The 13,900-nt window shown below is 38.3% G+C and overlaps 1 protein-coding gene across 2 annotated transcripts in view; it reads left to right on the top strand.

Annotated features, from left to right (window-relative positions):
* Positions 1-13,900, top strand: part of VAC14 (VAC14 component of PIKFYVE complex) — a 3,391,123-nt gene that overhangs the window by 3,013,607 nt on the left and 363,616 nt on the right. For both annotated transcript variants that reach the window (XM_044081299.1, XM_044081298.1), the window contains exon 17: positions 8,081-8,160. In XM_044081299.1, coding sequence (XP_043937234.1) covers positions 8,081-8,160 — 80 coding nt within the window. The remainder of the gene's footprint in view (positions 1-8,080; positions 8,161-13,900) is intronic.

Genomic DNA, 13,900 nt, shown 5'->3' on the forward strand with positions numbered 1-13,900 from the left:
GGGTGGCTACATTCTGGCTTGAACTTAAGGTAATGGCCACAAGACTATACTCAGGTTTCGGGGTGACAACTTAGACAGCAAGAACTCGATGGTGAGGAGTTAGACATTTTATTGAATGCTTTTAGTTGCCGTAGAATAAGGTGTTTTGAAGATTGTATTCAAAGGAAAAGGGAGATTCTAAGCAAGTGTCTATAGATACTTACGGATGAGTGTCTTTTGAGCAAGTATGGAAAAGTTTTTTTTGAACTGGTACTTTTAGAAGGTCATTGAGTTAAGTATTTGTGCAGATTTAAATTTTTGTATGGTACCAAAGAACTACATGCAGATTTGAAGTGCTGATGTCTAATCTTTTTCTGTTAACTCAGATCCAGACTTTAAGGAATTTATTTTGAGATAGTATATCTGTGTGCTTTCAGTATTATCAGGTCTCATGCATAACATGTAAGGTGATTATCTGGGAGAATAGTTTTGGAATCATTGATGAGTAAGGAAAAAAGGATAGGACCTGAAACTGAGCTCAGAGGGACCTGAAAATGAAAAATTCCTCTTGTAGCTCCCCATCTTGGCACCTTCCCTGGTCTTGCATCTTTCTAAGATACTGTCTTTTGTGAGACATTGTTGTCTGTGTGCACAATGACATTCTCACACCTTATTATTTTGTTATGCCCTCCTATACCTTACTGAGTCATAGCCTTTGTTCTCCTATGCTTTTCGTAGCCTTAGCCTTGAAACAGGATTCACGGTAATCTATTGTTCATGTCTCCCATGCCAGGGCTCTTAATCTCTTTGGCGATGAGCCGCCAGTTAGTAAAACTCTCTTCTCTAGCTTCACAGTAGCTTGCCTGTCCTGCCTCATTTTTTGTCCCATTTCACTAGCCCTCCCTTTCCCACTCCATTTGTAACACACGGATTTTCTCACTGCCCCTGCTTATTGGTTTCGTTCCTTCACTGCAGCAGACCTTTTTTCATTATTCCTGTACTCTTCCTAAATGACCTACCTTCAGTCTTCCATTTCTTGCTCCCTCTCCTTTGATTCCCTTCTGTTTTGCACATCCCTTCCTGCTGCTCCCCCTTCCTCTCCTTCCTCTTCCTCTTGTTGATCATTCCTCTATTCTGCTCTATCCTTGTAGTGAACATGGACACCCGTTTATTTATTTATTTGTTAACTGGGGTAAAAAACTATTCCATGAGGGCCTTTTTTAGGTTCTGCTTGGAATTACAAATATTAAACAAACAGATTGTGTCAGACAGCTGTTTCCATTTAGTCTTTGTGCAGAAACAAAGAACATTATGTGAAATTCAACAAAAATATGACAGAAAGAAGCACCAGACTAGCTGGTTGGTCTGATGACACTTCTTAGTCATGACCTGGGCCAGGGGCTATACAGCAAAATAGAGCATATTTGTAAAGAATTGTTGAGTAATTACAAGTAAATAAGAGTACTTTGTATTTTAGCAAAATGCAAGAAGGTTGTAAAACAAGTGCATTAATGGAGATTGTTAAATAAAAAAAAAAAAGTTTGAAGGGGTGAGTGACAAGTATGAACAATGCATTTAGTATCTATGCTAGGAGCAATGAGTTAGTGTGAATGGTTAATCTGAAACTGCTTGCAGTACATGGACCTGGACAAATACTTTAGACTTGCTTTCTAATAGTAGAGGTAAGCAGTTCCAAATGGCAGTGGCAATGCCAGTATGAATGAAGGTCTGTCTAATGTAGTTGTGTGGGGATGGTGAGTCCCTTAGTGGATAATGATGAAATATGCTCTATAACCATACCTCTCACCCTCTTACCCCAAGAAATCTGCACAAAGCCAGACATAATAGGGAGGACAATCGCCCAAAAATAGGGACAAATTTTAAACATTGCTTTTATAAACTTAGAAAGTTGTTAAAATTTGTTATCTGAAGGTTACAAATTCTAAAACTTAAATGTCTGGCATTATTTAGTGAATTCAATCCTCATTGATTTGCCAGAAAATCACAAATTCTATGGCAAACTGATCAAAAAGATGATGGACATTGTGTAAATGTGGACAGTTGAGAAGTATATATGTAACTTATGAGCTAAAGGAGGGCTGAATGCAAGAAAAGCGGTTTATAAGTAGTTGTAGTGAAGAAGGTGTATCTTTCAGTGAGTGAAAGAATATTTGTGGAGTTTAAGAAAAGGCAGTGATATATTTGGGAGTCAGATATTTTTCAGTGTCTTTTGTACTCTGAGAATTTTCTAGCGTGATAAGAGGAATAATATGTTTATATTTAGGAATAAAGACTTTTAGCTATTGATTCCAGAGTTACAGTATAAGGGAGTTAGTGTTTAAGGAAGTTTGAGTTTGTTTGGGATATTAGAGATCATAATATCAAAGTGATGGTAAAGATGGTATTAACATGATGGCAACAGGTAAAGAAATGATAAAGTATAAGCATCCAAAGATCTGTCAATTTCATCTGTGGAGTTAAGTAGCCTAGGAGATGAGTAGTTTTGATCAGGGAAGTGGAGGAAAGTTCCTGCAGAGTTCTGAAGATCATGGATTTTATTTTTGAAGTCTTAATGTAAGTTCACTAGACTTCCTGTCACAAATTTTACTAAAACCATCTCAAATCAAGGACTGTAAAGAAAGGTTGAAATAAGGGTTATATGTAAACAGTGTTAAGACTAGTAGAAAATAATGTGGCTTAGCATCGGGGTACGGAAATAGAACAAACTCTGTCATCTGTTATCCTAACCTCAGACACTGAGAAATTTAAGACATTTGGATAAACATATTGACAAAATAGGTTATAGTACCTTTTACAACAGAAAGGTGAAGTGCTGTAGTAAGTATAAAAAGAAAACTCTGTCTGTACTCCTTCCCCAAGGACTAGAAAGTTGTAAGGTGAGAGAAAAACAGAGGCATTGAACAGTGCTTTAAGAAGACATGAGAGAAAAATGTATGTAAACGCACTAGTTCACTTCTGAGCTGGAGACAGTAAGTGAAGGAGGTACTTAAGTGTTCATCGTAGACAGATAAAATGTTGGAGCGTTTGTATTTGACAGCGTAGACATGAAGTGATTCACATCAGAACATAAACTAAAGCAATTCCACAATGTGATATACAACAGCAGTATCTAGTTTTAGTGTTGAGTAAAAACTGTCATCAAATAAAACAGAATAATTCATACCCAAAGCAGGTGGATAGCAAAATGTAAATCCCCATTTTTGCAAAAAAAAAATCAAAATTCTGTGGGAATGGGGCAAATCCCACTGCTTTTCTCTTCTGTGGAAATAAGAACACCCTTTTTTACTTAATATACTAACTCTGTAGTCACGCAGCTAGCGAACATGCTGGATCTATGAAAATTCATAGATATTCCAAGGCCACTGAGTTTCATGACAATTCCCTCATTGCCTTTACCCTCTTTCAGACAGTAATTCTTTTCTCTTTGAGGGCCTTATTGGTCAATCTTGGAGTAAATTTGTCAATAGCCATCTAGTCATTTACTTCATCCTTAAAGGAAGATAGTGAGTCACAGCTTAACATGCAAGGGAAGTTTGTTCAAGAGGTTTGGGAGGCAATAGCTTGTGTCCCTATCCCACCATCATGTTTTATTTATCTATTGATGAAGATTTATGCCTATAGTTGTAGTATTGGTGGAGATATTGGATTTCGGGAGAAAGAAAAGGTCCAGTACAATTGGGTTTCTAATGGTTCAGTAAGCAAGACAGAGCTCTCCCCCCAAAGGTCTGGAAGATGCTCAGTAAAGGGATAGAGCTTGGTAGTTTAAGGTCTTTAAGACTGTGATTTTTTTTGGTTAGAAATCTTTGGGGTCTTTTTAATTATTTGATATATTTAGTGAGAGACATCCCAAAGGGGAATTGTACTTGACATAAATCATAAGTCATTTGCATTACGGTACCCTCTGTATCCATTTCAGGAGTACGGAAAACCCAGAACAAGTTTCATCCAGCTAAATAACACCTGCATCTCTAATCACTACAGTTCAACAAACCAAAGACCATGATATTTGCTGTCTAACCACTGATAATAGTGATTGCAATGGTTATATTTATTTAATTTGTTTTTGGGGATAGTACTCTGATCACAGTAGGCCATTTGCAGACATAGCCTGGGTAAAGAAATTCACAAAAAATAAAACAGAACTAAATCACAAAGATGGTATAATTACAGAAGGAAGAGAATCCCACTGACTATTGAAACAATAAATAAATATCATTAACAGAGAAGAAAAACAAACATGGATTAATTTTCGTAATAAATATGGGGGGTAAGCAGCACTTCCAGAGACACATCCTACAATGAAAAAAGAAGAAATAAGAACATTAAGGAAAATGAAGTTAGGGAAAGCAGCAGGCTTTCACATGAGGTTACAGCAGATATAATCAAGATGTTGGATAAGAGGGGGAAATGGCTCCAGAGGGTACTCATAGCAGTATGGAGAGAAAGGCATATCCCAGATGAATGGAGAATAAGCATAGTAGTGCCAGTGTACAAGAATAAAGGGGGCATTCACAACTATGGGCAGTACAGAGGTATCAAACTCCTGTCGCATTGCATGAATGTTCTGAAAAGGGTGATTGATAAACAAACAGAGTAGTAAAAAGTAAGATGGGAGATGAGCAGTTTGATTTCAGATCAAGATGCGGCACAACTGACATGACATTTGTAGTGAGACAGAAAGTTGAGAAAAAGCTAGAGATGAGGAAAGAGTCCAACTAGGCATTCCTAGACTTGGAGAAAGCACATGACAAATTCCCAAGAAAGATGATTTGGGCAGTACTGCAGTTGTTTGAAGTCTCAGAAACATTAGTAGAATTAGTGTGGGCTATGTACAAGGACCCAATGACTCATGCACAGACAATGTCTGGTCTCACAGAGGGATTCACAGTGGGAGTGCACGTACATCAGAGTACAGCTCTGAGACCACTGCTGTTCATACTAGTGATAGGCTACATTAGCAATAATGTCAGAGGGGACAGATTAACAATGTTGCTGTATGCAGACAATGTGGCATTACAGACAGACACTGAACAAGAACTTCAGTAAAAGATATGGGAATGGAATGCAAAAATTGAAGGCACTTGTGATGAAACAGTCAGAAAGTTGTAATGGTAGCAAACAGGGGAAATATGAAAAGGCTAAGAATTGAGAAGAAGGGAAAAATAGTGGAACAGGTAAAAGGCTTCAGGTATCTGGGAGGGGTGGTTGAGGAGAAGAGCAGTCTGAATGAGGAGGTCAAAACTAGAATCAACGGGACTGGAGCCAACTGGCACAGAGTGTATGGGCAGTGTATGACAGAAGAGTATCAAAGATGCTGTGTGAAAAGTACTACTGTATGGTATAGAAACCTGGGCAAAAAAGGCAGAACAGTTGAGGATGCTAGAGGTGATGGAGATGATGGAGATGAAGTGTCTGAGATGGGTGGTAGGACATATACTGTGAGATGAAGAAATAAGGACATCAGAGCAGAAGCCAAATTAGCTCCATTTGCAGAGTTCAAAGAGAACAGATTACAGTGGCTTGGGCACACATACAGAAGATAATCTGGTGAGTAAGCTTTGGGACAGAGAGAATGAAGGCAAGAAGAAACAAGGGTGTCCAGTAAAGAGATTAATGGATTGTGTGAGAGAAGACCTGTGACAGTCAGACATGACTGTCAAAGAAGTTAGGAGTGACACTGAATCAAGACAGTTGGTGACAGTTGACATGATACCCCAACCCCATGTAGAAAATGAGAAAAATTAAGAATTAAGCAGCAGGTGAGAACTGAGGGTTGAAGTAGGTGAGGGGGCAGTTAAATAATGTCACCATTGGAAAAGTACTTGGAGTCAAATTTTTGATTGAGGTGTTTTTAAAGTTGTGCTGTTTAAGTGGGGAAAGAGGAGATTTATTTCAGATGCAGGATTGCCAGTGTGTGGGTGTAATAATGGAGGAGTGGTCAGTACAGTGCAGTTTGGTTTGGGGGGGTCTGGAGTAAGGGAATTAATTAGGAAAAGTTGTAGGGAGTAATTTTCTTATGGCATTTGGCAGTAAGCAGTGGGAAGAAACCTGTCTGAAGTAGTTTGAAAAGAGGAGACCCTAGGAGTAGCTCAGCTTTGCAGGAGACTGGGAGCCATCTGGCTTCAGGAAGGGTAGTTCAGTGGTGGTGCTTAGGGGAGGCGGAATTGGAAATTAATCATCAGATTTTGTTGTCATTGGACTGCAGAGTGGATGAGTTTTTTTAGAGGCTGTGGCTGTGATGCTGAGCCCATATTCCAGTTGAGCAAGGAGGATGCTGCCTATTGCAGCTCTAGCTAGTCTGAAGGAAACACATATTTCCAGGACCAGAATAAAAACAAATTGGAGTTTTCAGTATGGTTATAGAAGCTGAATGATTGGTCCAGCCTTAAACCTAGGTATTTAAAGGATGTGAAAGTTGAGCTGAGGGGACCATCAGTTAGGACATTGCGCTTTTTTATGTATGCACCCCCTCTTTCATCTGTGTGTCCCCCAACACTGTGGTTCCAGAGCAGGGTGTTTATTGGTGCTGTGAGGACATCACCCACTCTGTGGACATGAAAGCTGCAGCCCAGAGCAGATCTTGCACACTAATATCTTCAGTTCCGACATGGAAATCATTGCACATTCTGCCAGGAAAATAGCAGTGACTGTAGCTGTAGCCACAAACAAAGCCTTCTAGGGCATATATCATGGTGCCATTTGGAAAGGTGTGAGGACTGTCACAAAAACTTGACTTAGACCTTAGATAAGCAGGCACAATCTAAAGTTATGTTGTTTGTTTGGCTATACATGCTTGAATAACTAAGTATATATCTCCTGTCTTAATGCTGTGCAGAGATTAGATGAAGTATGTATGTGGAACATAAAATGTGGTTGGAAACAAACATTTCCATAGCCATTACTTTCTTTTGCACTTCTGTTCCATATGGTGATATATATAATGCATCTGCCATCCCTGGGGCATACCATAACAGACCAAAATATCTATAAAGATGGCACTACTATGCCTTATCTTACCATAGGCAGCAAAGAATATTAACATATGTGTTTCCAGAGGTCTTACTATATAATCCAGAAGTAGTATGGTAAAAGTAAACACCAGAGTCACAGTTGTAATCATCACACTAAACAGAAGTGCATCAGTTAAGTAAATGCTGCATTAGCCAATCTTCATGTAAGTAAATGCTGCATTAGCCAATCTTTAGGTAAGTATATACTGCATTAGTTAATCTTCGGGTAAGTAAACTCTGAGATAATCTTCAGGTAAATAAATGCTGCATTAGATAATCTTCAGGTAAGTACTGCATTAAGTAATCTTCAGGTAACTACTACATTAGGTAATCATCCCCTGTATTGTCCTTCATTGCAAGGGATAAGGGGCATTATTATACAAGAGACAATTTATTTAAAGATGTGATTTACATTGGTAAGCAACCTATGCAGAAGGGAGTAGTAGAGAGTTCTTGTGGAAGAAGAAACCACAACTCAAGTGGTGTGGGGCATTTTTCCAGCTATAAAGACTTGTGCTGTCATTTCAACATGCGAGAGGATCTCCAGTTGTTTCTGAATAGTTTCCCTGTAGATAAATTGCTCAGGACTGCTACTGCAGTGTTCTTTGGTTACATCTGAGAGTAAGTACATTTATTCCTAAACATCTCAGTGGGTTAGCAGAGGAAACATTACTCTGTGCTGACTTTATCTCTGTTATAATCTTCCTAAAATATTTGCAAATAGTGACCTATTCTTAGAGACATATTTTGTGGAAAGGAAAGTTGCAGCAGAAAATTGATCTGTTTTGCAGGGGAAGTGATGAAAGCTTTTTGAAAAGCATGTTATTGATGAATGGATTTTGGAAGCTGTTTTTTGAGAGAAACAAAGTCCTACAACATCGGCTTAACAATTCCTTGGTGGAAACATTTAAAGGAGATTATTCTTAAGCATTGAGAAGGGTAAAAGAAACCTTGTAGAAGTGGTAACAAGCATTTCAATCTTTATGTATGCTCATTTGTTCAGCTCAGCTTTTTTCTGTATAACTGTCTGTCCTTGAGATCCATGAGAGTTCCTTGACCATACCTCCCAGTGGAGACCTGGAAGTCACTGTCGATTTCTTGATGGAAGTAGATAAACTAGTACAACTAATTGAATGCCCTATTTTTACATGTAAGTACAATTACAGCTTTGTGTTATAGTCATAAAATGGCATTTGTGAGTATGTGGTGATCACTTCTCCATTTTGTTTTTCTTCTCTTTGGAAATGCTCAGTAAATAAATAATATGTAAGTGATGCGGTGTAGGAGACGCTGGTAAAATTGAACTCCTCTGCAATGATAGCTTTACAGCACAGGGCTGTTACTGTTACCTTTCACACAATATGGGACTTAAGGGAAACTGTGATGTGAAACTTTTACTTTTCAAAAATGTTTTAAACATAGTTTCTTTGAACTTAGAAGTAAAAACAATTTCAGTAACAAATATGTTGTGAATTTTTATGGCAATCATTTATATGATGGATGCTGTGTAGTGTTTCTTGAGTAGTACCAAGACAATTTTTCTTACTGTACCTTTCAGGAAAATTATCTGAATGCTGCATGCAGGTTATGACCCAGTGGGGTTGTGGTGGAATGTACTACTTTTGCCACATTAAACAGAACTGCAGAATAATGTTGGCTATAGGAACAAAATGTTGCAAAATATTGTTTCCACATTTCATTTTTATCTGGGTACAGTAAAAGTCATTTTCAGGCATGGTTAACAATAGCTTGTGAAATTAAGAGCATGATGAAATTATATGGTACTTTTAAATGCATGGCAGTAACATTTTTTTTTTTAGTCATGGATGATTACTCCACCTAAATAGTTCACAAAAATGTAGATTGTTAGAAGCAACAGTATTCTTCTTCCACTAAAATGCAGAGGTAAGAGGTGACATTAAAATGCTGCCAAATGAGTCACAGCAAGAATATCAGTGGGTTGTTTTTTTCTGGCTTTGGACAAGATGTGAATTGTGGCACAATCACCATTGTCACTGCAAATATGAAAGCTGACAAAAGAAGTCATGAAGCCAAATGTAATGGAATTGTCTTGCATAGACATGAAATCCAAAACATGTCATTGGGTGATTATGCTGTGCAACTGTAACTCACCTTAGAAGTTCATAAGTAGGCATTTATGGAAATGTATTAGCATGGGCCTTACTGCTGCCTATCATACTAACAGGTGTATGTATCACTAACAGTGGGCCTAGAAAAGTTTTCATGGGTATTTGTGGGGTGAGGAAATGCTCAGCCAATGCAGAGAAAATGCATTGGGCACAAAGTGGGCAGATAATTACAGAACAGTGGTCTGCATAGGGCCTGCGGGATGGGTAGTACAGCCAGAAAGACATGATAGAATAAAGCTGGCCCATAATCACATCAGTTTGGGGTTGTGGCTGATATAAATATCAATGTAAGCCAACAGAAGCAGTAAGTCACAATCAAGCCTGGCAACTCCTAGTATCAAGGCAACCTATGTTAAGACTGTGTGGAGAAGGCAGTTGCTGTTGGCATAGAGTACAAGAGTCATGTAAAGGTAACCAAGCATATGGGATCTGCTTTCTGCACCTCAAATTCTAATACCAATAATAAGTCTTAAAGAGGGACACGATAACATTGAGCATGCCCTCTCGGCAACCACACACAGTTATGTAATCATTACAAATACATTGTCTGGTGCATAACTCTCAAGTGTACCTCATTACGAGGAACATACCTCATTTGGGGTCTTAAAAAGTTCATGTTCCTCGAAGTTCCACATTGAAAGAGTCTGTCACATATTCAGTGTTAGGAATTTTTTTAAGTGAAATCCATAGTAAATAGAAATTAATCATATTAATTCATTAAAGGATCTTCTTTATAAGTAAAACCAGCATATTTTAACCATCCTATGACCTACCTAGCTGAAGTTGTTAGTAAGCCATTAGTATGTGTTCCACATTTTGCCCATTTGTTCCACATTATGAAGGTGAGTGTTCCTTATTTTGGAGATGGAAGGTTGAGAGCTATGGTGTCAGTGGCTTATAACTCATGGCAGGGGACAGATCATACAACAACCAATGCTGGATGTAGAGAAAACCCACAAGTACTGCCCACCATGGATAGAATACTGGAAGTGATAGGCAAGCACCAGCTTCATCCCACTAATATATGAAGTGTGTGAATTTCATTCCCCCCTGCTGTACAGCCAAGCAAAGTTTTTATATGTAAGAATGGGGAATGAGTCTAAGGTGAAGTTCCACATTGAAAGAGTCTGTCACATATTCAGTGTTAGGAATTTTTTAAAGTGAAATCCATAGTAAATAGAAATTAATCATATTAATTCATTAAAGGATCTTCTTTATAAGTAAAACCAGCATATTTTAACCATCCTATGACCTACCTAGCTGAAGTTGTTAGTAAGCCATTAGTATGTGTTCCACATTTTGCCCATTTGTTCCACATTATGAAGGTGAGTGTTCCTTATTTTGGAGATGGAAGGTTGAGAGCTATGGTGTCAGTGGCTTATAACTCATGGCAGGGGACAGATCATACAACAACCAATGCTGGATGTAGAGAAAACCCACAAGTACTGCCCACCATGGATAGAATACTGGAAGTGATAGGCAAGCACCAGCTTCATCCCACTAATATATGAAGTGTGTGAATTTCATTCCCCCCCGCTGTACAGCCAAGCAAAGTTTTTATATGTAAGAATGGGGAATGAGTCTAAGGTGGGATAATGTATTTTATGATGACTGCTGCTGCTGGAAAACTTTGGAATTCTGCATAGCCATGGTGCTGATTACTGAAGAGAATGATTCACTTTGTAGAGAAAACCCACAAGTACTGCCCACCATGGATAGAATACTGGAAGTGATAGGCAAGCACCAGCTTCATCCCACTAATATATGAAGTGTGTGAATTTCATTCCCCCCCCGCTGTACAGCCAAGCAAAGTTTTTATATGTAAGAATGGGGAATGAGTCTAAGGTGAAGTTCCACATTGAAAGAGTCTGTCACATATTCAGTGTTAGGAATTTTTTAAAGTGAAATCCATAGTAAATAGAAATTAATCATATTAATTCATTAAAGGATCTTCTTTATAAGTAAAACCAGCATATTTTAACCATCCTATGACCTACCTAGCTGAAGTTGTTAGTAAGCCATTAGTATGTGTTCCACATTTTGCCCATTTGTTCCACATTATGAAGGTGAGTGTTCCTTATTTTGGAGATGGAAGGTTGAGAGCTATGGTGTCAGTGGCTTATAACTCATGGCAGGGGACAGATCATACAACAACCAATGCTGGATGTAGAGAAAACCCACAAGTACTGCCCACCATGGATAGAATACTGGAAGTGATAGGCAAGCACCAGCTTCATCCCACTAATATATGAAGTGTGTGAATTTCATTCCCCCCCGCTGTACAGCCAAGCAAAGTTTTTATATGTAAGAATGGGGAATGAGTCTAAGGTGGGATAATGTATTTTATGATGACTGCTGCTGCTGGAAAACTTTGGAATTCTGCATAGCCATGGTGCTGATTACTGAAGAGAATGATTCACTTTGCGACCCCACAGTATTCCTTTAGATGAGTGCCATGCACTGCACAGTACTCACTGCAGACAGTGTATGATTTCATCAGCTAAGCCCCCCCCCCCCAATTCTGAAGTCCATGGCTAGGCCATTATTTGAGGTACTGGTGTAGTTAGATTAATAGCTGGAGAAGAGGGATTTAGTCAAACTGTCTTCATTCAGGCTTCTATCAGGACTTGCTGGTCCCACTTCCAAAGCAGCAGAGATTCTGCCACTTCCATGTCATCTAGTAGGTGTGATGTCATGTACAGGGTTACCAGTATCATATGACAGTAATGTACTCTGTGACTTGCTTCCCTACCTTCCTTCTGATGACATTTGATCTTTGTAATGATATACAGGCATTTGCCCACTGAATCATCAGAAGTGATACCTTTGGAAAGAAGAACAGTCTGCTGTGGGCCAAGAGCACCTGCATCTTTATCTAAAATGTTTTATGAAACACAAAAAACGAGGCGAGTTTTCAGTGGTCAACCCACATAGCTCTAAATAACAATGGCTTATTATACTGTGGCAACTTGGCTTATGTGGGGGAATATGTCCCTGTCCTGTACAAAATTCTCTGCTCTTCTGTATCCCAGCATCATGTGGTGCCATCTTTTCTAATTTCTTCACAGACTTCTCCTGCACTGACTGACTGGTTCGACATGTTTTATGGTTGAAGTTTGTCATGGGAGTGTAAGTACTGGAACTATGCAGTGTTGACTTTTCAGAGTAATGCCATCAAGGACTACTGCAGTGGTCTGAATTCTGTTGCCACAATTCTGCTGTTTTTTTTTTTTTTAAAGCTGGAAGTTTAAGATTTGATTACCTTCTTGTACAGATTATATAGGAGTCTCTTGCTTACCTCTCACCTAAAAGAAGGATCAGTATGATAAAAGGCTAATGGGGAATGCAATAGTCAGACATTATTGTAGACAATATGGCCTGTTTTTCATTTACTCTAATTCCTGTAAAGATCCTGTAGTCAGAAGTTTGGTAGAAGATCATAGAGACTTTGCATCTATAATTTTGACCATAAAAAAAAAAAAAAAAAAAGAACATAATTTTATTTTGTGTATTAATTGTTTATCTTGCATCCAAAAGTTCAAGGCATTTGGATGTTAGTAACATATACACAAATAAGGCTATCATGCGTACTTAATTTAAGACTAAGTAAGCATAAGTAACAAACATTTTAATTGGGTTTAACTAGTCAAAGTTACACTTTCAAAAACTAAAAATGTCACAACACATTGAAATGATTACTTGTAAATGGAAATTGGGCAGCCATTGTCTTAATTTGTCTAACATAATCCTCATCAAGGGAAGTCAGCATTGCACTGCCAAAGTAAAGCAGGAACTGCCTGGAGGTTGCTAGTGGGATATTCCCATCCATATATGCCCCACTTCCAGCAGCTGACTGCTGTATACCTCTCAACCTCTTGGCTCAAGAAATCTAGACAAAGCCTAAAATAATGTGCCAAAAATAGGGCAGATTTTAAACATTGCTCTTATAAATTTAGAAAGTTGTTAAAGTAATGTGAGTTGTGTTAGCATCACTTTCTGAAGGATATGAAGTCTGCAACTCAAATGTATGTCATTACTTAGTGACTTCAGTCCTCAGTGATTTGCTGGAAAACCACAAATTTTATGAGGAAAAGACCAAAAATATGGGTCAGAAATCTGGCCATTTTGCAAAAATGTGGACAGTTGAGAGATTGTCTGGAATACCTTTACTCTCATACACTACAAATTAAACTTTTTTTTTTTTTTTTTTACATTTTCTGCAATTTAAATTGTTTTTAGTGGGTTTGGGGATATACTTTTTGATATTATGATTTAGTCAGGATTAATGCTTACAGTCATTCATCATGAGTGTAGAGAGTATGGTGCTCAGCATTTTGAGTATTGTCATATCTAGTGCATTGGCGCTGTCAAACCTGAAGTATTCACTAAGTGCTTCATACCTTAAACCTCCCACCAGCACACTTTTCCAAGGTAAAAAAACACTGACTGTGAATATGTGACTTATTACTTTTAAGGTGAGGTCATGCTGTGTGATTCCCAGGTATGGTTTGTAAGCCCTCTCAGTTCAATATAATGGTATTTTCATGCCATGTCTGGTGGTTCACCGAACACACAGTTTCCCCCTGCAATTGTCATCAACATTCAGCATTACTAACAGACTATCTCAGACAGCAAAATAATTACTTTGCACAGTACAGTCAGCAGTTACAGCTGTACACTTCTATTTTTTTTACCAGCTTTAGAGAGCAAATTAAATACACAGCTTTCATTAGTATTAGC

The sequence above is a fragment of the Protopterus annectens genome, chromosome 8.part0 (assembly GCF_019279795.1).
Source record: "Protopterus annectens isolate FY-2018-M chromosome 8.part0, PAN1.0, whole genome shotgun sequence".
Lineage (NCBI taxonomy): Eukaryota > Metazoa > Chordata > Ceratodontiformes > Protopteridae > Protopterus > Protopterus annectens.